General features: G+C 35.6%; 2 protein-coding genes across 13 annotated transcripts in view; one reads left to right on the top strand and one right to left on the bottom strand.

Moving 5' to 3' along the window:
- Positions 1-16,154, bottom strand: part of zranb3 (zinc finger, RAN-binding domain containing 3) — a 37,412-nt gene extending 21,258 nt beyond the window's left edge. The window contains exons 1-9 of the mRNA XM_041262174.1: positions 15,952-16,154; positions 14,394-14,568; positions 9,405-9,423; positions 7,825-8,003; positions 6,841-7,072; positions 5,846-5,931; positions 5,270-5,441; positions 3,467-3,601; positions 461-580 (exon numbers count right to left, since the gene is read on the bottom strand). Of these exons, the coding sequence (XP_041118108.1) occupies positions 461-580; positions 3,467-3,601; positions 5,270-5,441; positions 5,846-5,931; positions 6,841-7,072; positions 7,825-8,003; positions 9,405-9,423; positions 14,394-14,533 (1,083 nt within the window). The 5' untranslated portion in view covers positions 14,534-14,568; positions 15,952-16,154. The remainder of the gene's footprint in view (positions 1-460; positions 581-3,466; positions 3,602-5,269; positions 5,442-5,845; positions 5,932-6,840; positions 7,073-7,824; positions 8,004-9,404; positions 9,424-14,393; positions 14,569-15,951) is intronic.
- Positions 16,155-16,751: 597 nt separating this feature from the next.
- Positions 16,752-27,994, top strand: part of LOC121322337 (R3H domain-containing protein 1-like) — a 34,482-nt gene continuing 23,239 nt past the window's right edge. For 10 of the 12 annotated variants that reach the window (XM_041262173.1, XM_041262169.1, XM_041262168.1 and 7 more), the window contains exons 1-3: positions 16,752-16,878; positions 26,286-26,491; positions 27,001-27,211. In XM_041262173.1, coding sequence (XP_041118107.1) covers positions 27,041-27,211 — 171 coding nt within the window. In that variant the 5' untranslated portion in view covers positions 16,752-16,878; positions 26,286-26,491; positions 27,001-27,040. Of the gene's footprint in view, positions 16,879-18,189; positions 18,209-23,889; positions 24,063-26,285; positions 26,492-27,000; positions 27,212-27,994 lie in introns of those variants that run through there. The other 2 variants (XM_041262164.1, XM_041262163.1) reach the window with 2 other exon arrangements.

Here is a 27,994-nt window from a genome sequence, read left to right as displayed (position 1 = left end):
CAGGGTGTTCTATTTCTAGCATTTTACTGTTAATAGGAAATTATAAATCTGATAGTCTGGTAATTCTCACACCAGAATGTGTGTTAATGTAAATTTCATCATTTGCCATCTTGTTCACACACTCCTGCTGTTCTATTAATATGGGCTGTGAAGCATACTTTGCCGTGGCAGTAAATCCGAGCATAAAAAAATAAACAAATAACTTGCTGAAATCCACCATATTTACTTTCAGAATTCATTTTTCAAAGTCCAAATCTAGAACATTAAGAGAGATATAGCTATTACACTGACAATGGTGGTGTCTCAAAGTCAGATTTATCCACCTTTTCTGGACTAAGAGCAATGAGAATTCAAATTTCAATTATTCTGAATAATGCTAGACTTGGAAGCTTTGCCTGTTTAATTTGTACAGCGAACCTTCAATTACGTTAACAGTGGATAGGTTAGGTATAGATTTTACCTTTGCTTCTATGACAGCTTCTGTGCAAGCCTGAAGCATTGTCAGATGGTGAGCAAACACCAAAAACTTGAGCTTTTCATTTTCCAGCATCATTTTAATGTAGTCCTTTACAGCACCTGCCTAAAAAAAAAACAGGTACTAACAATAAATAATGACGTCGACTCATTTGAACATCAAGAATCCTGCAACGTCAACCTCATAACGCAAGCCACCTTGCTTGCGGTCAACCGTTTATTCTATGGGTCTGCAGTTCAATACAACAAACCTCTCTTGCAGGTGTTCTAAACCATGGTTTAGGTATTCTTTGGTGTTAGTCATGAGTTGCACAAAGTCATAACACAAAGACTTTCCAAAAGCGTAAGTTAGGCAGCATCTGTTAACCCTTTACATACAGTATTGCTCTCTCACGCGCCCCCTCATGGTAGTACGGCTATGAATCGTACTTCCCCAACCATACAATCTATATTTAGTTTAGATTTTTTTAGGTGTAGTAATTCCCTTGAATCATCTGCTCCATCATTTTCAGTGATGCCTGCTGAGAGCTTCATCCTAGCCAGTGTCTATCAATATCAACTCCTGGGACAGCTGCAAACAGCCTGTTTAACAATGTGTATATATGGCAGTTTTCACAGCTGGTATTTCTAAAGGTTTTGCACCTTTAATTAAAGCACAGCATTTAAATGACTTTTAAAAGACAGCATCTGATTAAGTTCTTTTCAAGCTGGGCGTTCAGGGTTCTTATTACTGCAGTTGGGTTATACTTTTTAATTGGTTCCTAAAGCCTACAATCTGTTCTCCCTCCAAAATAACTTTGTCTACAAAAAAGTACATTAAAGTCTTCAACCCTGGACATCATCTGACAGATGTCTGTGGATAAAAATAAAATCAGGCTTGTTTCCCAATCCTCTAACTTGGCATTCTTGCATTAGAAATGAAAATACTGCAGAAAAGAAATGCAGAGCACATGCGCCTTCAGTTTCTCCAGCAGTGCTTTCCAAGTGAAGAAACCTGAATATCCATGACTTTCTGATCAGTTGTCATGGCATACTCACTGTGAAACAACAGAGCGGGCACATCCTCTCCCCCCAGCTAATCAGCCAATAATATATATGTATTTTTTTTTTTTAAACAGGCGTTCTAATATATATACTGTACATATTCAGTTTTAGGGTTAGGTGGAAGAAAATGTGCAGACATAAACTTAAAAGTTGCCCAAAGAGCAAGATATCCATTTTGCATAAAAAAAAGATGTACCTACAATTCTAACTCTAAATGATTTCCAGTCTGCTTTGCCTTATTTTAACAGCTTTTTACAAAATAATGCAATTTTACTTAACTGTTTTTTAACTCATGTTCCTTTTAATAATAAAAATGAATATTTATATATATATATATATAATATATATATTATATATATATATAATATATATATATATATATATATTATATATCTAATATATATACTAATTTAGTGGTTTTAATTTTGTCATGTAATTTTCCATTTGGGTGATGTGCAATAAAAGTCGTGTTAAAAAAAAAAAAAAAAAAACACATTTCAAATTTCTAATTTATAGGTTTTACAGAACAGAGATAAAATCCCATTACATTTACCATCACTAAATTGACCAAAGATGTGTGTGGGGGTGGGGGGGATCAGACCTCAATAAATGGGTCCTTTCATCACTTTGAAACAGCATGAGCTACACACTGTGAATACTGCAGTGACCAGTCCCTATGTCAGCTCTAATTTGCATGTTTCATTTCTTCAGATATATGACTAATATTTTCCAAGGGACAGCTAAATCACATCGCACCTCAGATGAACCTCCCTTTAACGTGAGATATTGGCCAGTAAATATTCATCTGCTTCAGTCACAGCACAGTGCTCTTAATTTGTCATGGCAAATGTTTTGGGATGATACTTGCCATTTTTGAACTAGCCATCATGACAATGTGAAGGTAAATTACATTCACCTTTGTAATTTGGAAGAGACCTATTGTAAGCAGAGCTTGTCTTTGTTTTATAAGGCTACGTACACACACAGGTTAAATGCGGTTGTGAGTTCACCTTTTGCTCTTTATACGGTTTGTACACACACACAGTTCAGTTACAAAGGGCAGCGACAACCGCACTAGTTAATCCTATTCGGAACAAGAATCGAGTGCACTCACTTCAGTAATGAAAGGAGTGTGTACAACAAACAACTGCAGCGAGTGCAGTTTGTAAATATGGTTGTCGAGCCAACTGCAGCGTGTGTGTACGTAGGGTAATGCACTTAATGTTAACTGTCCAAACTTCACATATATTTTTTAAACTGGAATAACTGCTCATTTATAGAAGTCCTGATATCGGTTTCTCAGGCTTCCAGTTAAAATGCTGCAGACAAGCGAGGAATAATACATTATGTGTGGATTTTTGCTAAATTTTAATCAAACAGTAAGAAGCAGCAGCACAAGACTTGAAGTAAAGCTGTTAAGTATTCCGTTCCCTTTAGACAATGGCAAAGCGAATGGCAAAAAAAAAACATTGCATCCTTCACAAGAAAGTCAATTTTAAGACTGTAAAGAAACCAAAAATTAAAGCCAACAACCTTATAATAAACACAAACATGACGATTTACGTACAGGTTATTTGACTGCAAAATTTTAATTAACCAAACACGTTACACATGTTTAGGCTTCCTGAAGATCTGATACAGCATAAAACCCATTAAATTGTGTGCATACAGTACAGACAACCTCAGTACTTCATGTCTTCATTGCTTACAATATAAACACAACTATTATATCTTTCCTCCACAAAAATAATATTTCCATTGCGGTCAACAGGCCCCACAAAGATGTTTGTTTGAAACTGATGCTTACAAAGGTTTGATATTTACACCGGAAATACCCAGGACTTACAATTAGCAAGTTCATAAAACTGACAACAAATGCAACACAGTGCGAAACAAGGAGTTCAGGTGAAAGTGACACATTTTACCTATAAATAGGTGCTGTCTGTACCTTGGCGATTGCAGTCTGTTTGTACATGCGTACAATGAGCCCCATGACTTCCACAAAGGGGTTATCAGTCCCTGCAGCACCCGAATCCAGTGCCCTCATTAATTTCTCCCACTCCTCGAAGCTGGCACTTGCTTCCTACGTGGGAGGAAATAACAGGGTTTTTTTTTTTTTTTTTTTTTTTTTAGCTATAAAAAGGGCAGAACAATTAACGGAACTGTGAATAATGCCCTACTTTCCTTCATATAGAAAAAAAGCAGTAAAAAAAAAAAAAAGAGAAAATTCCCAGAGATAGCAGTCTGTTTCTACTATAGAACGTCAAAGCAGGGTAGGTCAGTCACATGGTATTACCAATTATAGAAAGCTTGTGACAACCAGGGGGCGAAGATGGAAACTCTCTTAGCCAACATAATAAATCAAAGACAGATCGCTTGCTCTCAAGGTGAAACGCAAGTAGTATTTAGGAAGTTAGAAAGTCAGGAATCATGTGAAAGGATTGGCAATTGAGGACAAACCCCATTCTAAATTAAAAATGAGTAAAAATAGCCAAGTTTCTTATATAACAAAATTCCATTAAGTGCCTTTTCAATTCTGTTTTGCAAAACATTTAGGTGACGATGCAGTTGGTGCTTATAGATACTGTGTACATTGGGGCATACGTATATTATTACACAATACAACAATATAATCCATTTTAACCAATTATATAATATAACTTAAACTGACAAGAACCTATTATTGTCAGGCTGTAACACTATTGTTATCTGTAAGCTGTTACTTAACGAACAATTTACTATGCATTGTACATGTACTTAAAAATCTTCCCCCAAACAATGAGAGAGAACATTTAAATACTAGCACAGCACATAGGCTAATTTAATAAGCATAAGCGGCAGATGGACTGCCTTTCTGGAGTGTGCATTTTTCATCCTGTCAAGCAATCTGACCTCTCTGCAGGTTCTAACTATTCTCTGCGCACTGAAAAACAAAATCCAAGCGTCAACCTTTTGCTATACATTTGCCTTAATTTAACTGGAATTTAATTTTTCTTTGTTGTTTTAAATATGAATCTCTCTGATTTCTGGTACACAGTGTTTTCTAAACCCACAGAAGGCACTCTTCTAGGCTCAAAAGAAATAATTCCTTAATTGGGAACAATAAACTAATTTAACAACAATCCCTTAAAGTGAAGAATTTGTATCCTATCTTTGTTTAAATTTTTTACAGTCCGTTAAAATTAGTGGTGACAAAAAGTTTATCTTTTTTCGAAATACAAACAGATATATTTTTGCAATAGCTGAACAATATCAAGTAGCTTTCATCTCCACATACTTTACACTTGATTTATAAAGGCCAATATAAAATAAAGGAATCATACAATGTATATATTTAACTTACAGTGGTATATAGGGGTGAGCTGAAATTACCTTTAACAAAATCAAAAGTAATTACCTTTAAGAAATCTAAAGTTGTCTAAATACGACTATCAGCACATCCCTAGTGGTACACATATAGGGTTTACATTACCTAGATATAACCTATAAAAATCTGTTACCTTATCATTCAATAACATTTAACAGGATGCCATTACATTTTCTAGTTCGAATTAGAAAAAAAAAAACTGAAAAAAGTACTTGGTTTGTGCTACTGGTATAATGATATTTAAATGTGATAAAAAAGATAATTAATTAATCTGGTTATATTGCTTAGCAACAGGCAGAGGGTAATAGCAAGCATATAATTAAGTCAGTCTCCTTCTCCCTCTCCCTCTCCCGTACAAGTTGATCCTGTCATGACAGCCCTTACCTTGGCACTTTCTTTTGGGAGGTCAAAGGGTATGCGCTGTCTGATTTTTGGAGGGAGCTGCGTTAAGACCTGATCTTTCATTCTTCGGATCATAATTTTGCTTAAGCGTTGGTGCAGTTCATCTAAATTAGAAGCTCCCCTGCTGTCCCACTGGCGTCTTTGGCCAAAAAACCTGTGAAAAACAAAGACACAGTGAAATGCACTGTAAACCACACATAAGAAAAAAAACAATTAATAAAACACCCAGCTGAAATAAAATAATGCAATAATTACTACAAATGTGGACATTTTTTAAATGATTATCTTTCTCAAGTTTCACAAACTCTTGAGTTACTTATAGAATGTTTTTAGTGTACTGTATTTTCCATGTAAATTTGACTTGATTAGGAGTCAAGAGTTTTTTTTTAATAGTTTAAGTTTGGAGGATAGCTTTATCAATACTGGTATGCCTAGCAATTCCAATAACATTACACTGCAATCACATGGGAATGTGGGTGAACATTCTCAAATGCTGCTTTCAAAATACCTGCCCACCAGTACAACAAGAAAAGGCACAAGTCTAAAAAATGACTGTACCTGACATGGGCATTGCAATGTTTTTTAGAATAATCAGCCCAAGTTCCAAATCTCCTAGGATACAGGGCATCAATCTGCATAAAAAGCTGCAAAGACATTAGACAATATTACACATATGGTATTATGATTCATCAGACTCTATGTAATCTTATAAAGATGGTAATTGAACTACAGCATAGTAAAACGCTAGCATTAAAATAATACAAAGAGGGTTTTGTTTGGGTTTGTTTTTTTAAATAATCACATTTAGGGTTTTGCCAGAAACCATCATATTATCTGAGAATATCACAAACATGCACATTTCTTTTAGACGGTGAATGGAAAGGTATTTATCACAGAGCTTTGCAAGTCCATGGTTTGCTCTATTCAATTCTGCTCTATAAATATCTAATGACATGCTTGGCTCCCTACAAAAGTATTGCCTATCTTGGATATGCCAATCTAAATTAATTTTATTTTTGTATTATTATTATTATTATTATTATTATTATTACAAATTGCCTAAAAAGCTGCCTGCACTTTTGTAGGTTCTCTGTTTATGTACTATTTTTTTCTTTTAAAACCTAATTTAATACAAAATTACAATTAAACTTTCATTAATGTCTCAAACTTAGCAGCACAAATCAAGGCTTAATTTTCAAAGGTAATCAGATTATAACCAAAAACAGAGATTAAAACTGTAATATCCAACTTCAGATACAAATAAATGAACAAAATATAACTCGAACACCAGATTATAAAAAGCTGGTAGCATAACTAAATCGAAATTTTATATTGTTAACAGAAAACAGACCACCACTATATTTGTATATTGAACACAATTAATGATACTCAGGGGTGTGCAGGATTTTTTTTAAACAAATATGGACAAACAAGATATGCTTTTTTGCATTCTCTAACTTTATTAACTGATATTTTACTCAAATTACAAGCTTTGTGTTTAGCCCTTGCCGTATGTTTACACTGCAAGATATCTTTCACCCTTCCTTTTTTACCTCCTCAGGGCGCCCAAGAGCAGGTGTTCCTGTTAGAAGAATGGCCCGGGCTGCCTTCTGCACAATCGGGACCAGAATCTTGCTACGTGCAGCGGTCCTTGATTTCAGGTAGTGGGACTCATCTACTACAATAACTTGGAACTTCTGTTTGTGAAGGGCATCCACCAAAGTCTTTGCATCACTGGTGAGCAGTCCGTACCCCAGCACTGTTACTTTGCTGGTAGAGATTCTCCTTCAACATAAACATGGTATACATAATCATAAGCTAGGACGTGTTTTTTTTTTGTTTTTTTTTTGTAACCCTATGCACCACCTAGCAACCTACGGATGTAAAGTAAATCTGAAAGTCTGCATAATAAATCTACTCAATTCTCAATTTTGCAAACAATGCCTGCAGTACACAGTCTGTTGTCAAGTAATTGTGAACCATACACAACCCAAAAACTTAATCATAAAAATTATAAGGCAGTCAAAGTAAAACAATAACAACAGATCAAGTAGAAAAATGTTTCGGCTAATGCCTTCAGCGGTGTTGACACCTTGAGAGAGAGAGAGACAGAGAGAGAGAGAGAGAGAGAGAGGAAAAGACAATCAATGTAACCATAGTAGCCTATGGAAAAGTCAATATACAGTAATACTGAACCTTAAGGGAATGTTATTTTCATTAGACAGCTGTGTTGACATAATGAAACTAATTGCTATATTCCAAATTTTGACAGTTAACTCAATGTTTACATTCCCAAATCAGAGCAAGCAAGAGTCGACCTTGAAATCAGAGCAAGCAAGAGCCAAACTTCAAACATTTTTATTAAGATGTCTCAATGTTTTTACATACACACACACACACATATATATATATATATATATATATATATATATATATATATATATATATATATATATATATATATATATACACACACACACATACATACACACACACCAATCTGACCCCTACCTTCCGAAGGAGATTCTCAAACTCACCCAATGTCGGTTTTGTTGTCAATGAGATTGACATCATCTGGGTTTAACTCAGGTATCCATTTCTCTATTTCTTCAATCCAGGGGTATTTCAGTGATGATGGAACCACTATCAGCAGAGGCCATTCTTGTTTATAGTAGTAGGCCACAGAGATCGCTTGGATGGTTTTGCCAAGGCCCATCTGGAAGGCAGACAGTGGTGTATTAGAACACTTCAAGATTTCTCATGTATACCCTTTATATGCATGCAAACCTCTGTGTGAGAATTACATTTTTTTTGTAATTTTCACTGATATAGAAACTATTGGCTCTCATGTGTGAAAAACTTTTTGCTTTAATTCAGCATCTTAAACAACTTCTAAAAAGTCTCATGCATTTTACCATTTGTGGCTAGATGTTCCTTTTCTCTTACTATTTTAAATTAGTTGCATGTGTGGCTTAAAGGCATCAAGTAAATCAGACAATCATTAATTTGCCCATTTTGAAAATTTTCAGTTAGTGGTTTGATTTCATATGCACAGTAAATAAACACCAGAAGCAATGGGGTGTTCTAATACATTTGCACACTGCTGTACATGTTATCAAACACTGTTATCAAAGAAACAGCAGCATGCTCTACCTAAGGGTGGGTCCAATCCAAACTGCTAAATGAAATGTTCTCTTCTGACAACAGCTTCAGGTTTCAAAGACTTCTGGGTGAAATATTTGCTAAAAGGGAATTTGAAATCTGGAAATTGCTTAAAATATAAAGATATGGGGCTCCTGAGTGGTGCATCGGGTATAGTCACTCCGCATTCCAAATTAAAATAAAATAAAATCAATAAATCAATGAATTAATAATATAATGACACTTTCCAAATCTTAAGTTTTCAAGATCAGCATTTACTTAATCCAATTCTTCAGAAGTGCAGCAGTAATCATAAGGTACATAACAAATACTTCACCTGCACTAGATGGGCAATCACATGGCCACATTTTCTGAGTTATGACAATAACATAGTTAAAGATCAAATTTAAATTACAGGTAGATTCCAGTTAAAAATGTTACAATCCAAAGTAGCCCATCCTGGCACTTAATGGGTTAAATCGTTAAGTATAAAACATTTGCCTTCTGTGGGAATTCATCTTCCCTCATCTTACTCGTAGAGACTACAGCTGCATATTTTGGCATGAACAAGACTGCTGCTAGGTGCTAAAATTAAGTACCGCAACGACAACAGGAAGCGTGGAATTACCAATGAAGTGGTAATTAGTACACTCAAGAACAAATGGACTGTCAATAATTTGTATTTTATCTATTAAGAATAAACTTGGAAGTGGCATTTGCAGCAGTATTTCAAACAGTATTTTCTTCCTTAGCTAGTACTTAACTAGCTGTAACATTTTATTAACCCATTACACCACAACTGTCTCTCAAGCTCGTTGGTTGGTTTGTTTTTTGTGTTTTTTTAATGGGGACAGCAAAGACCAGTGAAAAAGGGAAAATGCTAATAATGAAAACTAACAATGATTTACTTGTCTTTATGAAGCTAACATATCCTGGCACACTCACAGATATGAAATGCATGCTGGGTAATGCTTACCTCATCTGCTATCATACACCTGAAAAATGAACAAAGACAAAAGTGTTATGTGCAAATAATGTTGTAATAGTCAGTTATTGTGTTACTTATTTATTTTAATCAGTAATAAAAAAACATCACATAATGGGCATCTGATAAGTTGCTACTGTTTAAAAAACAGCTTCCTGCTGATCTGGTAGCCATATATATTGCAATTATTGTAACATTCTGGAAGATGTCTACTGTAAAAGCTCCAACTGCATGCATGTTTCATCTAGTTATTAATTGTCCAGTCAATTTTGGATGACCTGGTGATTAAATGTTTAAATAATATGAGTTAATTTATTGGTACTCACTCTCAGTTTATTCCAATCCAGTCCTTCATTACTGAATTGAGTAATTAAACTATGAAATACTCCAGCCCATATTAAATAAAAGTTCGTGTCGCCATCACAGCTCTACTTTATGATGGCTTTGGTGCAGCAGACCTTGTTCCAGGCCTCACTGGGAGTAAGTTCTGAACTGGAAAACAGCCATAATGGATTTAAACCCCATTTGCTTGGTAGTTGCTGTGTTATTTGTTACTTAATACAATTAGGACAAATGCCAACAGTCAACTATTTTAAAACCTAAAAGCATAATATTTTTTAAGCCACTTTAAACTGTCACTTACTGCTGTATTTGTTTATTTATTTATTTATTATGCCATTTTCTGATACAGCTGAAGGTACCATATGGCCCACAGGATGCAGGGAGAATCGCTTTTCTTTTTGGTTCAACTGCTACATTTTTCAAAAGACAAGATTACAAATTCTCCATTGAGAAACTGCACTGCTTAATTAACTCAAACATTCCTTGTACATGTCATTTTGAGATGTCAAGGTATTTAATTCCCTACTTATTTTGCTGCTCATTTTCTTCAGCTGCATTAGAAACTAGGGTACTGTTCTCTCTCTGCCCATTTTATAATCTTTGAGTACAACCAAAAACAAAAAATACTGTGCTATTTAGCTGGCCCATAAAGAAGCCATCCACACTAACAGCTCCACTTTTCACTACAGCTGAAAGCAGTGATTAATGTCCCCCCTTGCTACTTTCTTTTTTTTTTTTTTTTTTTTTAATTGCTTGTATACTCATTCATCCGACTTGACTCCAGACATCGGCAACTACAGCCTCGTTTTAGAACGCCACTTCTTCTGTACATTAATCATCCCTTTTTATATAACAGAGCACACAGGCCAGACAGTTTCTAGGCAGATGCTCTCATTTGTTGCTTAACAACAGCATGCACAAATTGTAACTTATGTTTACAGACCAAGGGGTACCAGGTAGGAAATAACAATATATATATATGCATATTATATTATAATTATGCATAGTGCATATTATCTGCTGTAAAGCTGACACTGTTTTCAATGTCACAGAAGCTGTAAGTTATGTTACTGCCTTCAGGAAGGAGTGCAGGTAGATATCAGCCTTGAAATGTGCCAACCCTAAAGACAAATTTGTACAGTGCTCCCCCTTTGTAACACTGTAGTTGCGTGCCATAGGTAAGCCATAGGTACAATTTGTGTTCAGTCTTATAAGATGAATACATGTGCAATTGTAAGGAATTATGGATCAAATGGAAGATTTGACCATGCCTCTTTAATAAGCTGATCAGCAGTGTAAAGGGCCATTTTATAATGAGGGAGCACTGTAAACTGGACAGAAAAACTGAATGACTAGAATTATATTACATTACAATATACACCAAAGCTTTATCACTTTATAAATGTGACATTCTTTTATTTTACTTGTCTCTACTACATATTACACATTGATTGTACTCGACTGCATACATTTTATATATTATAATCACAGGGTGACAAATGCTAATAAAACTGAAAACAAGGCAATTCCAAACACCTGTTTAGCAGTTCTGAATACAATTTTGATGAAACCTTTCTGCCAATCTGTTGAGCAGTTCCCATGATACAGGTACAAACATGACTGTGACGCACACTGTATGTATCCATGTTTCCACTGTATCCACTGCAGGGATGTTCAACTGCTTAAAATAAAACAAAATCCGCATGAGACACGAAAACTCTACAGTGGGTGATGAAGAACATCTATTAAAGTCCAGTAATGTGGGCGTCTTGATAGTCTCTAGATTCTCACCCACTTGTCCGAGTCGGTGGTACAGCATTTTTTTTTTTTTCCCACCCACGTACAAAAAATGTGTTCTACAGATTACAGAATCAGCACAGGCTGCTTCAGATGAGTGGGAAGTAAAATGTAATTGTTCACATTTAAATCTAGCCACAAATTACTGCTATCTGAAACAAGGGCTGTCTCAGGGACTCCTGTTTTAAAAAAAAAAAAAAAAAAAAAAAAAAAAAAACCTAAAACTTTACTGGTCCAGCAACTAAACTGTAGGCATGACTTGAGTAGCAATTTATTCTTTCTAAAGGAACTTTTCTAAGTGTCAGAAGTAAGTGACTTTTAGAAGAATAAGACCCCCCACAGAAACCAAATGTAAGGAAACTCATCAGTTTAATTAATGTTCAGTTTACTAAATTATTGTATTTTAAAGTACCACTTATCAGGATAACAACTGAAATCCCTTAAATACATGTAGCCAAATAATACTGTAACATCTATCACAGCAGATGATTTTTTATTGTGTATATTTATTAAAGATCGCAGATTGTTCCAATAAGCTGGAAAAAAAAAAAAAAACATATTAAACTTCTCATTTTTAAAATTAAACTTGGTACCTTAGAAGCGTTTGGGATGACCATTATAATGCTGGATTGCTAGCATCATAATGTGGGTCACCAATTCTGTTCCGCATCTCCTGCAGAAACCCAAATTCTTTTGGTAAAGCTTTTTTATTTATTTAAAATCATAAACCCCCTAATGGCATAGTTTATTTTCACATATTTTCAGTACATCAAATAGAATATTAAATGATGTTTTCCTTGAGACTGAGTTTGTTAAAAAAAAAAAAATTGAAAAGATAAAATAGGCGCTCCGCGTGGAGTGAAGGATGTTCCCCTAGCCTGGTGATCGCAGGTTTAAATCCAGGCTATGTCATTGCTGACCGTGACAGGGGGTCCTCGGGGGCGGCGCACAATTGGCCGAGCGCTGCACGGGTAGGGATGGCTTAGGTCGGCAGGGCAATCCACAGTTCACACCAGCGACCCCTGTGGACGATAGAGCGCCTGCGGGTCTGCAGTGGAGCCATTCAGATCTGTGTTGTCCTGAAGCACTATAGGTCTGACAGCTTCGCTGTGGATCCACAGTGAGAAAAATGAATGAAAAGCAGGAACATGCTTCGGAGGATGCATACTTCAGGCTCTGTTTCCCCAAGTCGCCGGGGGCTTGCAGCAGTGAACCAGGATAAAAATAATAATTGGGCATATCAAATTGGGGAGAAAACTAGGGTAAAAAACATTGCTGACGACTAAATTAAAAAAAAAAAAAAAAAAAAAAAGATAATATAAAAATATTCCCAGCTGCTTGATGTGATATAAAACAGTAACACAATTTAAGCTGGCAAGATATTCAGCCTCTGTGATTTATTTATGACCAAAGAATTACTAACCACCTAGGAAATTGTACAACTTTAAACCACAGCTTTGTACATTTTCTTAAAAGTAATATTTCAGTAAATAAAGAAAGAGAATCTTCCTTAAACTTGAATAGATTTGTTCAAAGAGAGCATATTGCGTTACCATTTACGTCTCACATCTATGGTCTAAACATAATACCACAATATGGTACCATAATACAGAAACTGAAGCTTTGGAATTAGTTTTGCAAAGAATTAGAAATCAGGTCACAAACATGACTCTTTTCATAGAGCTATCTGTCTGCCACATGAGCACATTTAACTGGGGACGGAACACTCCCAAAAGAATGCTGTGCTACATCTGTTCAAAGGTTCTCAATATTGTAACAATCTTCCCACACAGCAGTTACATAAAACATAAAAAAAAAATCAGTTTATGCAGCTCTTCAAGCAGTTTTACGTCACTATCAATCTGAAAGATATTTACATATATATTAATCCTGTTAGGTAAAAACTTTGCGTAACATTATTGGAGTTTTAAGAGAAACTATTTTTCGAGGATGAATATGAAATCCTTTAACATTACATTTGTGCATCCTCCTAACCAAAATGAGACTGCTTAAGAAAAACCATGATGCTGGCATCCCACACAGAAATCCAATGTTCCTGACTCAAGATCATATCAGGTAAACGAGTCATAGTGGCACTATCATGTCAGGAAAACGGAAGCCAGCTTTACAAAAGGGTTGTTGTAATTTTAAGCCCTGAAAGCTAAAATGAAATTGTACTATATATATTAACTACACATAAAAACGTAAATGCGACATACAGGCAGATGGTAAGTCAGACTGCCAAGCCCAGATTATGATACACTTAATAACTAATAGCTAAAGAAGGCTCTTAGCAAGTTTCATCCCAGTTGGACAAGCAGTGATCAAGATACGGTATATAGAAAACTCTGAGTAGTGCATAACACAAAAACACATGTATTGTCATGTCACACCAATTAGTTTTTCACAGTTACTGACTGTACACATAGAAACTGCATGCTACCCTTAGTTTATAGACCACAATACAATCTGTACAAACTACTGAACAGCAAAACCATGAACTGTGGTCTAAAACAGTTAGTGTGTCATTTACACAACATATTATTGAAAGGCAGTCTTTTCAACCCGATAAAAAGTTGCTCAAAACAATTTCAATTTAGCTGGCATTTTGCATTCAGAATTGTTCTATTTTTATGTTGTTCCATTGGCTTTTCCAGGATGAAAGCTCTTCCTTTTTTAAAAAGGTTTACTTTTTAAAAAGCACGAATATGATGGATTTCCATCTGACAAAAAAAAAAAAAAAACTGATGGATTTGTGTACAACAAATAAAAGTAAGAAAGAAAGAAAGATGTGCCACAACTAGCAAAAATACATTTTTGAGATGCTTGACAATTTCCTACCTGCCGTTTCTGGAGATGGCAAACTTGACACCCTCCTTCTGGAAAGGCATCAGTCTTTGACATAGTTTTTCTGGAAGCACCAACAGCTGGTTATCTAATTTGCTTGTACAGCAGACATCCTCCCTGTCTGATGGGTTCATTTTCCAGTCTGGCGAGGGGGTGTAATGCCCTACAGCTAATAAGACAAAGTTTACAAATTAGTTATGTAAAGCCTATTAACAAACACATAAAAGACTTGATAGCATTAATATAGACACTTTATCCTGTCATATAACAGAATCATTCAAACAAGCCAGACAGGAGATGACTAGACTCTCACTGGATTTTTAGTACTATAGTGTTCTCATTAAGAATTACTTTTTTTTTTTATTTTACCATATTAATCACAAATATATGCCCATGCTACTATATTTAAGCATACGATGATGAGACAAGTATATCCTCTTATATGTGGGAGAATTGAAGCAGATACTAGTGCTGAAAAAACCAGTCCAAAGTAATTCACAATATATCCATCTGACATTTAATGCTAACCAAAAATATGAAATACATTATGCTTTGTTTCACATGTGCTAATATATGCAAGAAGCACGCAGAATTAATTTATTTCCTTTATTGGGGGGGGGGGGCTTGGAGAAGAGAGACACCTAATTTCACACATTGGCTCCTGCTATAGTGAACAGCATGTTTAGAACGTACACCTGGCAAACATAACTCCCATCGCCTTATAAACCAGTGCCTTTTTTTCTTAGAAAGACAATGTCATGGATCTGTTACATAGAACTGCAGTAAGCAAATTTAAAATAACTTATTTTTGGCTAACAGTGACAAGTGGCAATACAAGGCGGCCACAACGTTGGGAAAACAACGTGACACTATCTGTCAGGGGTTTCTTACATTCAGAGTTTATAATGTACCGTGTGTGTGTGTGTGTGTGTGTGTGTGTGTATTTATAAATAAACAAACTTATTGCAACAAATGCCCATACAAGGTTAAACCAAATTCAGACAGCCTTCAATAGATCAGCTAATCATGAAACAAATACGCCATGACCATACAAATATTATCCAAACTATTGCTCACATCAAATGCAAGCTTGGCCTAATGCAGAAGCAGTCAGAGGTACAAAAATGCACGACAGATATAGTCTATATAGAGTCGTAGAATGCAAGCAAGCTTACTTAGCACTGCACGAAATACAGTTCAACAAAATCTGTCAAGCGAGGACGTACCAGATGATCTGAATTTGAACCGTCCTTACTCAGTGTTTACCCTCTAAGCGTTGGTGTTGACAATGGTATCTCAGACTATATCAAAACTTTCTATCTCCCTAATACGACAACCTGAACTTAAATGCATGTGTTAGAATTACGTTACACGGTCTATGCTTTTCTTCTGGAGTTTCCCTAGGCTACACCGATGTATTCTTTCCTAAAATAAAACGATAGCATACATTTCCCTTACTAGTACGTACTAATACTAATGTATAGTTTAACACACGTGTTTACCATAATTGTTTAAAACACTGTTAAAAACGGTTTTAATTTACATAACTTACATAACTGTCTCTTCTTTTACCAGTCACTTCAAAAAAATTCCCGGCAATCTGAGGAACCACGTGATTACGTGAGGGAGGCGTGTCAAGGATATGGCGATTCGATTCTACAAGCAAAAAACAAGACAAGTTACAATTTTTTTTTTTTTTTTTTTTAATATAATAATATTATTTTGGACAGTCACATTGCACCAATCAGAGAGTGTCGTCAAGCTCATACCGTAGAGGTCGTGACATCGTCTCTTGTTATGGAATATAGTACTGCACTAGACTGAACTAATCGATCACATTGATTGCAGATAGAAGATAGAAATGCAAAGCTGCTGGTATAATGTTAGTATTATTAAAACCCCATTTAAATCTAGCATAATGTATTTAATATAAGGTTTGCATTACATATCAGGAAAAAAAAAATACTGAAATCCTATTTTATAGCAAACGTATTTTTAATTATTATAGTTATATATAGTGGTCTTGCTTTATATGACAGCAATTCAATGAACAACAGCTATCATATACCGGTTCATAATAAAACTCCTAAAAAATAAAATAACATAAAATGAAATAATTAAATAAAAACAAAGGTATCACACGCTGCCTTATTAACATTTTGCTATGGTTGTTTTCTATTGGTTGAAGCTTCAATAAAGTTATATTCTTAGTCCCACAGTCTCGGTTCAATTATACTAAGCACGACCTGGGATTGGTGCTTGGTTATAGAGCGGCCGCTGCGATTGGTAGATGTCGTTGTCTTTCATGGTGTTTCCTGCTGGGTTTTTTTTTTTTTTTCCCCCCCCGTCGCTCGCTGTTTCCATCGCCTCCCCTCGTCAAACACCCAGTGTGGCTGATACAGACTGAAATATAACAATATTTATAACAACAGAAACAAAAGCAAAACAAATACAGAGCACTGACACCCTTACGCACTCGGTAAGGTGACATTTATTGTTTTTAAGTATTGTATTCGGAATAATTTATTAATCCTGCTTTGCTTCCATTAATGTTATTTACAGTGTTGACGAAGGCCTCAGTATAGTCACACTATTCCTGTGCGATTCAAGACGTGTTGAAAGATGTAGCCGTATTTATTGTGCCAGTTTAAATACTACACTGATAAAGTAGCGTACTGTGCACGCTGTGGGTAGTTAAATGTTTATTTGGGAATTCAAGGGGAATTATGTCTCAAGAAGGCCTGGACTGGAGAGTAATCGCGTGTGTTGGTGTTCATCAGTACTACTGGTCATTGGTAATTATGATAATAATAATAATAACAGTAAATGATAATAACACACTGGCGCTACTGCAGTAGGTTATGGAGACTAGTGCTTTTTCTACGTAGCTTATGTCATTTATATATTCTTAAGGTTTAGCTGTAGGTAATTCTGATTCGTTTTGCTTTGAGAAAAAAACATAAAAACTGCTAAGGAACGCATGACTACTACAATCTACTAATCAACCAGTAAACTATATTAGACGTGGGCCTACATGGAACAGTAATTCGCAACGTACGTTTCCAATTGTAGTGTTTACTTGACAGCAGATGGATTCAGTCAAGTTGATCGGTCTTGAGTCAGGTCAGTACCGCAGATGTCCAATTAGTGTCATATATGTACCATCTCTACTGACAGTACATACATTTTCAATTTTCAGTATTTAAATAACCCTAACACATTATGATATATATATGCATATGCACACACATACTCAATATGTGTGTGTGTATTTATTGTATTGTCTTTGAAATATTAATAAAAACAATAAAGAGTACCTAAAGTATTAAAAACGACACGGACATTAGATTTTATCTGATTTGGCAAATTTAGTATGGTCAGTTACTGGTTTTCAAACCTAGTTCTATTTTTATAAGCTGAACTGCTTTTTGACTGAATAAAGATAAACGTATATACTGTCAGTCACATTCTTGATTTGGCATTAAACACCAGACTAGAACGTTTTGCTTAGGTTACTACTGAAAAGAACTATAAGTTTTATGTTCAAAATTGTAACAGTGGGTTAAAAATACTGTACTTGCAGGTAATGAAAATAAAACTACGCTGCTTCAGAGTTTGGGGAATTGTATAATTTATATAGCTGTTGCTTTAAATGCTGCGCTGTAGACCAGTGGTACTCAATTCTGTGGACTAAAGTAAATTAAATCTTTGCCCAAATATAATTTTTTTCTTTGTCGTTTTATCTGGGAATGAGAATCCAGAGACCCACCTTCCCTGAATGCAATGGTTGACTGCTGTTGCTTGTAAAGGTATTTTTATAAAAATAGTTTTGTCCCATTTGGTAGCTACAGTAACAAAACCAGGGCTTTATCAAACTTATATGTAATATACTCTATTTCTGAGTGGAAGTTTTGATTTGTTTAGGTGCTGGGGAGGGGAAAGGTTTATTTTAGTTCTAGTACCTGACACATTTTATTTGTCTAGAAGCACGTTGTACATTGAAGTTAAATTATTATCTTTTTCTATTCCTGGAAAGATTTTGAGCAACATAAGGCATTTGCAAATCTATTAGCTGTCGGTAATACTTTATTTAAATACTGTATATTGTACGTTCTATCTTTCCACATGTTGAGTTGTGTTAATTTGCCATCCCCAAAGGGCAGCTTTGTGAGTTGCAATTAAGAAAATTATATAATTTGTTTTTTTATTCAACACTCCTGCAGTAAAAGTACATTTATATCTAAATAATTAAAATATGTTTGAGAGAATCAATTTTAATATGGAGACATAATGAGCATCGCTTAAAGCATCCATAACTGACAGCACTATTCCATGTTCTATGGGGAATAAAAACCATTAAATCTTGACTGAGACAAACAGACCACAAGATAGCAGAGTCAAATACAAGTGAGTGAAGGATGTACACTCTTCACTTTGTTTAGTATGACCTATATCTTCTCCTGTGGGGAAAATTGCCCCTCCCCCCCCCCATAGTAAATGTGTTTCATGGCTCTAAATATTTAACTGTTTACTGAACGTTAGAATGCCATCTGAACCCTGGAGGCGAGGGCCAGAATGGATGGTCAGCCTGGACTCTTTGGATGTCTGACCAGTGGGACACTTCTGTGGAAAACTACATACTTAACAACATTCTAGACCTGTATATTGTCAGGCTTCCTGTTCAAACAGCAGGGTTCCTCTTTCTACTGTATATCTTTCTTACAATTTATGATTGTCTGCAAAATCAAGTAATTAATACAGTTTGTTAATGCATTTCTTCCCATTCAGTACCATATTTATCATAACAATAAAGCTAAAGAGAAAATAAAAATTGCAGGTAGATGGCTGTTAAAAATGCCCTAAAAATGTTCAAAGTAGCCTGTCCTGAGGTCAGTGGCACTTAATGGGTTTAAAATAATTTTTTGCTTTTACATTATTTATGGCAGTTTATATTTGTCAATGCATTGCAAACAATTACTGTTCTGTCTCACAGGGAAAGCGTTCCGGTATTAATGATTTATTAATTGCTGTAAGGCAATTCGCAAAGCCTCAGTCACAATGTCTAAAATGTTGTGTTAAAGCTGTAATCGTTCGACTCTTACGTGGAGTACAGATTCTTTTTTTGTGCCTCCAAGGACCTTGAGCAATAAGAATTGGTGTCTTTCAGAAAGATACTGCTTGTTCAAAAACTGTGGACAGTTGTGTTTTTTTTATTGCACATACTAAAGCTGTCTAATCGGATTATTGCTAATCTTACTACAGTTTTCTTTGGCAATTGGCTCTATTCCTTGCCCCGTAGCTGTCAGGGTGAATATTAATAGTGCCTAGAGGAGCGTGTGAGAAAGTTGCAAGCATGGGAAATGATTCATGAGCACCAACATATTCTAAACACAAAAGGGCCTTTTTCACAAGGCTTTTGCCTCAGTGCTAAGTTTGCAGGATTTTTGTACCGAGAAATCTTGAATGTACAGCAGGCCCTCTGTGTGTGCAAGCACAAGCTTTGTTCACTGAATGCATTCAGCAGCACAACCTTAATGTCAATTAAAAATGAAGCACCAGAAGTTACAGTAATACTGTTTTGCCCTTCTCAGCAAGAGCCTGGAAGTTTAGTCCAGTGCAGTAAAAATAGTTAATTGAGTGACAGTTAAGACAGTCAAAGTTTACTTGTTCCAGAGCAAAGCTTTGAAGTACTTAGTGTGCTAATATCTTTTGAATACATACAGTTGTAATCACATCAGGCATTTTCTGTGTTAATTTGGTCTTCCTCTGTTAGTATACTGTTAATCAAATACTGAAGAAGCAGCAGCATCTCTTAAAAAAAAAAAAAAAAAAAAGTGAACATTCAAAACAGCAAAATTTCGAGGTCCCAGTGTAGCTCACCTGGTAGAAGTGCAGCCACGTGATGTGCAGGGTAAGTAATACAGTGCAGTTTTGCGTCCTGGCTGTGCAAAGTCTTCACTGGGGGTTCCGACGAGAGCATTGTATTGCATTGCCTCTGGAGCTACCGTGGGTTAGGGAGGCAAAACTGGCAGGGACTTTTTCTCCTCATCGTTCTACGGCAAACCCTGCTGGTCAGGCATCCAGAGGGCTCAAAAGCAGACAGAGTTGGCATTTGTCCTTCAGAGGTCGAAAGTGTGCTGATGTCCTTTCTCGAGTTTCTAGGTATAAAAGAGGATGCTGACTCAGTCATGGAATCGGAGGATGGCCATTGAACTTTCAGTTCTCCTGGGGAAAAATAAATGATTGAACATTCCAAACTGGGGCAAGAAATCAACAAAATTCCTAGCAATTTGTTTTTTTAACCAGGGAAATAGACTCCTACAGTAGATCCCTGTACAGTAACAGAATATTCAAAGTTCTGTTTTACGCTGATATTTTAGATTGTCAGGCCCCAAAATGAGCACATTGAATGTCAGAATTGTTGGCATTTAGCTTTTTTATTTTTATCTAAAGGTCAGATATTATACACTACTAACAGGAGTTTAAGCAATGGAATCTAGAACTGTGGCTACTATTGCATTAATGTATCTCATATTCTATATTCATAATTTCTACATTGCGTAAATCCACTAACTAAATTGGAAAGCTTAATTGTATAACTCTGACTTTTTTATTGAATGCTTTCTATTGTACATACTCATTATCTGCAGACAAAGCTGTTGCTAAGAAACAGTGTCTCCTTTTTTCAAGGCAAAGACATACCGGTACAGTAAATTGCCTCTTGTCAACGTTTTTTCAGTGCAGTGTTGCTGAAGTCATGTCATCTACCATAGTATGGGTATGTGAAACATTGGCATTTTACACCTATAGTAGGTCAACGTTGTTGGTTTTGGTATCGGTGGTCAACATTTCATTTTCATGTAGACCCTAAATCTAATTTAGAATTTACAGCTCTGGTGGATACACTATATGCAATATGTTGCTAACGTACGGTACAGGTACTACTTTTTTTTTTTTTCCCCTAATAGTAGAATTGTTTGATAAATGATGTACAGTAGTGCTTGGTTAGGAGTTAAGGCCTGGTCACACAGGCGACATTTGTCGACAGCAACAAGGGTGAGACCACCCCAGGCAACACACGGCAACACGCCAGCGACATGTCTCCCACTTAGCCAGGACAATGTTCTATTTTTCAGGCAATACAAGGGCAACATTTTCAATACCAGCCAATCAAATTTGATAGTAGTGTCACATAAGGCTCAACCACAGTGTGAGACAGTGTATATGATGCATTCTGATTCCTGCATTTCATCCAATTAATTATTTGTAGTCTACAGATATGCATTACAGTGTGTATGTGGATAAGCAAATGTTAATGTCCACGATTACAATAACATATTTAAGCTATGAATACAGTTCTACAAAAATGTTATTTTAATAATTTGTGCCAAAATAAATACATAAATAAGATTAACAATTTATTAAGATTTTTATTTTGTTTTTATTTATTTTATGTATTTATTTTTAATTTGTTGTAATGTTAATTAGTACATTTTTATATCGTAGTCTTCCTAGCATGTTTACATCTCGTGACAAAAACTTGCATTATGATTGGTTTGCATTACGTTGTTGCCAGCTTGCACAGTACAGGCAGTGTGTCGTTTGCACTATTTCTTTTAATTGTAGTTTACTGCGTTTTGTTTTGAAACCATTACACGTTTTAAATGCTTGGTTTTTTTTTATTCCTTGTGTACAGCTTACAGTAGTAAATGTGAAATAATGTTTACTATCCAATTAAAAGGCAATGTTTAAACAAACAGTGCCGTTCAGTTTACTGCAAGTAGTTTACATATTTACAAAAACATGTGAACGTGGCAGCCTTTTACCACGTTTCCATGAACCACATAACCTGGGTATGTGCTCGAGTTGCCCCACCCTATCTCTATTTCCATGTTTTTAAATTACTCAAGTTAGCTCCCAAACGATCTGGTCCGACTTCACTCCTCGGCCTGGGAGAAAATTACATCACTAAATGTCAATCAAAAATGTCGTACGGGGCGGGAACCTATGGTATAACAGGACATTTTGGCTGGTATTAAATTCTGCAGATTTGCTACCTTGGGGGATCTTGACAGTTTTTGAATTAACAATTTTTTTTTTTTTTACTTGGCACGTTTACAAATAAAAATGCAATGCAGTTTTGCATTTATTTTCCATTCCAAAAACAATCAAATAAATGTTTTCTTAATGAAATCTGTCGGCTAAAACAGTATTTCATTTACAGTAACTTGTTATAGCCTATGTACTTAAATACAGAATGTTTTTTTTTTTTTTTTTTTTTTTTTTTTTTTTTCAAGAAGACATCTGTGTGACAGTGTTGTGTAAGGCTAAGATCAAAAGGAGTGGAAAAATAGGCTACATTTTCTCAGACACTGACTTTAATAATTTAAAATGTGTAAATAATCCTGTCGTGAGGGATCTGCTCAACATTGCTAGAAACCTTGCTAATGGCAGAGCATCAGTAAACTTCTCACCTTCAGCTGCATAATTGGTGTGATACTGAAATGCACACAAGCAACATTAAGCAGCACCTTGGTTAGCAATGCCCTGGAAACATTGCACTCCTGGGGAGTGTAAATGTATTGCTGTCAGTAATTGTATTTCCATTTTGGAGTGCCAATAGGGCAGTCTCAGAACAATTTGCTCCTGTATTGGAATACAATTCTGAAGATTTGTTCCCCTTTGTGGGTTAAATAAAATAATCTGATTTCATAGAACCTTAATATCATTGAGAGTTAAGTAATATCATCATCCTTGGACCCAGTTTGTGGTAAAGGTACTCTGTAACTTTAACAGTTTACATTCATCATTAAGATGCTATTTATAAAACTGATGTGCCAAGCATTTTTCACATGCTGAAAAAGAGGGTTAGAAGAAACAAAGTAAGAGAATAGGAATCGGAGCATTCCATATTTATTTTTTTAATTTTTTAAAATTTAAAGTAACAAAATGAAATCAGCACAAAATTATTCCCAAATGAAATGGCTGTTTGTTTTAAGTACTGTTTATCAGCCTGCTACTCGGTTGAACGGTAACTGCTTTAACTATTGGAGAAATATTGCTGTTTTTATGAGAAGAAAAATAGGATAAATGCAACGCTGCTTTTATTTCTGTATTTACTGTAACATGCCTCATGGTGCTGCCCAGCTGCTGACTGTACATTCCCAAAAGAAACTGAGTATGTGCGCAGCATGGCAGTTTTTTTTCAATATTGCATGTTTTTTCTTTAGTTACTGTTTCTATTGGCTGTACTTTATTCAGATGGAATAGGATAATAAGAATGGAGGTCCTGGCATTCAATTCCAAATGCCATCACAGCTTCACAAGGCTTTTGCATCACTGGCTGCTGAATTGCTAATGAAGAGCTCAATCTAGCCTATGATGCGTTTGTAATTCTTGTGAGCTATGACTGGCTGAGCTGCAACTGACATCACACCATATAGCTGTTGATTTTGCGTTGTCTCCGAGGCTACAGCACAGCAAGTGCCTTAATGATCCGTGTTAGCAGGTGGGTTCAGACGAGTGAAATATTGAAGGCTGTGTTTCGGCAAGACGCTTGTGAGAGGAGCAATTGGAGAAAGAGCAAATGCTGTAGATACTACAGTATGGAAGCAACATCTTTATTCATAGGAAATAATGAATCGGCAAGCTACTATGGTGCAGGTATTTTTTTTTTTTTGTTCATTCATTTACCTTGGTATCATACTGTAATTAGATGTTGTGACAGTAGTATCTTCAAGCTGGGTTTTTAGATTATCTTATTTGTTCTTTGTCCCATTAAACACCATTCCAATTGATTTACCTAACATTTTGGCCTTCTACTTTTAAGATGAAAAGTTTTTGGTTTTTTTTTTTTTTTTTTTTTTCCCCCCCCTTTTACTGTAGATTCCAGAAGTGTGCCATTTTTTTCAATTTTCATTTATGGCATGACATGATATAGTCAACATTTAAAATCCCAGCTCTGTGTGTTTGTTATTATTTGTGTTGATTTTATATACTGTACAGTGGGAATTTTCGTCTTTCATTTAAGTCTGACAGTGGTACACCTCTGTATGCCTGATCCTAGACTGACATCAAGGGATACAAACATGCTTTATACAATACATGTTGATGACACCCCCAGTGTCGGATTGATTTTTTACACTCACCTTGTTCTGGGGGGGATTATATCCTAATTGGCCATATAAAGACCTCATGCATGTATTATACTGTAATTTGATTTAATGTTATATGGCTTAGTAATTGGGAAATTATTCTGATAAATGTAAATTATAAGCTTATTGTAATTGTTTATTCTCTACTTTATAATGTGTAGCAGTTTAGTACCCGTTTTGGGTTTTAGATTTTTGAGGTTTGGTATATTATTTGAGGGTTTATTACAGTATGCCATTATAAACCCGCGCTTTTGACTTTAACATTTTATTAACTAATAGGCTTGTGGCTTTATTTTATATTTAATGTTATATTCAATAAAGTATTGATGACAGCAGATTTCAGTATCATAGATTGCCATTATTCTTCTGCAAGTAGTTTCCCCATTTTTTAAATCTCCTTATTTTTACTATATTAAAAGAAAAAAAAAAAACAATGGAAAAGAATTGTGCAAAACAGTTCTCTTTATACTTTAAATTATATACTAGACCTTAATACAGTGTGTTCATACATTGCTTCTTGGGTGTAATGCCAAATTCCTATAGAGAAAACTAAACTGTGTGTTTGCTCAGTAATTGTCTGCAGCAGGTTGGTTGTACTGACTGCTTCAATTTGTAAATTCATTTAAAATGAATATTTTATATAAAATTGCAATGCGAGCAATAAACCATGAAGAAACAGCAGTTACAGTTTTGATTTCAATAATTAGTGCAGTACAATACTGGATTAGTACAATACTAGAAAGAGGGTCAAGGTGAGACTGAGGAGTCTTGAATGTGAAAGCAACTGTACAGTATGTTATAGGCAGTGTTCGTAACAATATGACTGTGCTGCTAGTGCTTCAGTAGACGGGTGGGGTAATTTGTTGTCTTGGAGGATTGATTTTTATTGTTGCTGTTCATGGCTGTTTGCTTAATGGATCATTCAATGTGCAGTAATTTTGTTGAGGCTGGCGAGCACAATGATATATTGTGGCTTTATGATATCGAAAAAATTAGAAAACACTTTTTTTTTTTCAGATAAGACTACTGTTGCCGAAGTTTGATTTAGTAAATTTTATCTGTTCAACAAAGTACATATAAATCAGAGGCAGTAATGCTTCAACAGTCAAGAACATTGATGGCCACACAGTGTAACAATGGCAGCAAAAGCTTGCTGACAGGTTAGGTACAGTAATTATAATTTGTTCTGTTCTTTTCCGCAGAGCGACGGCTTTGACATTTCATTAAAATTGTACATCAGTGGCATACATGTTCAGTAGCTTAAATTATTCACAGTAGTACAAAGCTACAGTATGGTTTATAAAGGGTCCATTGTAGTACTGCATGTTGAATGCTTTAACTTGTGCTTCTGTTTGGCATCTAGGAAAAATTATTATTTTTGTTTTGCTTGTTTGTTGTTTTAGAGTGGTGGCCAGTAGATTTTATTTTAATTTTAAAAATATATTTTTGTAATAAGTTAAATTAGCATGCTAGAAAATTAGAATGCTTTATGATCCACTTGTGTTTGATTTTCCGTCTCTTTGAGAGCCCACAGGTCATCCGCATGTCTCCTCTTATCCAGAAAGGTTGGCCAGCTCTGCCTAAAGCATTACAGTACCTGCACTGTGCCTACAGCTGTTTGCCAAATTGGTCTTTCAGCTCCAGCCTACCACCTGACCAAAACCAAACATAAAATGGTCTTTCTTTCCTTTCCTTTTTGTCAACATTAAGATTTTTTTCTTCCCAATGTCAGGTCTTCGAGGGGAATGATCTGCTTGTTCGAGGGCAGCTCTATTCAGATCTGGACTCTGCACTGGTGACAGGGACATGGGACTCTTCTTCCGAGCTTCAGGCAGGCTCAATACAACTGACATCCTGGTTGACAGCATTGAAAGGGACCCTGGGTGTATCTTTTTCACTAGTGGGACACCACAGGCCTGTAACTGGAAAACATATTGGGTAATAATCTGTGTTACCGAATAGGGCTACAAAACTTGACCGCATGTTACTTTTATTGCTTTGTACTGAATAACGAATATCCCCCTCACCGTGACAGTTCTTCATTAATTACATATATGCTCATACACACACCACATGTATTTAGCAACTTGTGTAAGCATGGTTTGAGTCTTGCTCATGACAAGCTGCAGATCTTGCCTGGGAAACATAGGGAATGCTGCATTGCCCTTTGAGCTCCTGAGGGGTTAGTGACCAACTACCATGACTTGCCCCTTGGGAGAAACTTCCCAGGCTAGGTCCTTGTCTCCAGGGTTCATAGTTTGTGATGACCCTTGGTATAAAATTGGTTTTGATAAACACCATCTGTGTCTAAGAATAATACAGTTAAAAAGCAATGTTGCAGTTCGCCAGTGAACTAAAATAATGGAGACTTTCACTTGCAAAAAGTTTTAAATTGGACAAACCCATGATGCTACAATGGTGATTAAACCTGAATATATTTCTTCTAGGCTCCACACTTTCTGTAGAAGCTCCAAGTAACCTTCTCTAATGAGGATGTCTAATACTGTTACTGTAAAGGAAAATACGGCAACAATGAGAGGTTCTGAGGCAGAGAAGAATGACCCGATACCAGCAGACAGCCTGACAAAATCAGAAAGCCAGGAACAAATTGAGCCGGAGAAAGATGAAAGCTGCATTGACAACAAAGATGAATCACAGGTAGCCTTGACAGCAGTTTCTGAAAAAACATCTTGATTTCGTTTAACAGTGACAAAATGTGTTCTCAGTTCATGGCAGTAACAATTGTGCCAAACGGTTATCTGATTCAAAAGTGTGCAAAAACAATTTGTTGTCAATCTAATTAAATATCCATCTCCACAGTGGAACATATCTTACCTGTTTATTTTTTTAGCATGAATATTTAATAAAATAAAAGGGTTTTTTTTTTTTTTTTAAACCAATGATCCTGAATGTGGTAAATTAAATCTGGCAACTAAAACTGTATAGCTGCTCTTGAGTTCAGGTCAAAGTGTTTTGAACACACTATGCCAAATGTAATTCAAGATTTCTGTAAGTGTAATACAAACCACTCAGAATGATTGATTGATTGATAACACCTTGAAAATTAGATTTGAAACTACTTATTTTTAAGCAATACTGATATTTTGTGTTGTATCAAGGATTTAAATTATGTTTTGGCCACTATCTTCCTTTGTGAACCTAAGGGAAATTACTAGCCAACTAGCACAGTAGCGGGCTGCTTGGAAATGGCATGTTATAATTATGTGGCAATGAAATGCATTGCTTTGGTGCAAGCTATACATTCTTATCACAACTGGGAGCAAAATGTAACTCCATCTCCCCCTTCCAGCAATGACAGAAAGCCCAGAGTGTGGTATTTAAAGCAAGGTTCTGTTTTTTAATATATAGCACACTAACACGTGACTGAACAGACACTGGATTCACAGTTCAAGGGTGCTATTCCCATAAATCTTTAATAAG

This window comes from Polyodon spathula, chromosome 10 (genome assembly GCF_017654505.1).
Source record: "Polyodon spathula isolate WHYD16114869_AA chromosome 10, ASM1765450v1, whole genome shotgun sequence".
NCBI classification, from domain to species: Eukaryota; Metazoa; Chordata; class Actinopteri; order Acipenseriformes; family Polyodontidae; genus Polyodon; species Polyodon spathula.
This window is presented reverse-complemented; position numbering and strand designations above follow the sequence as displayed.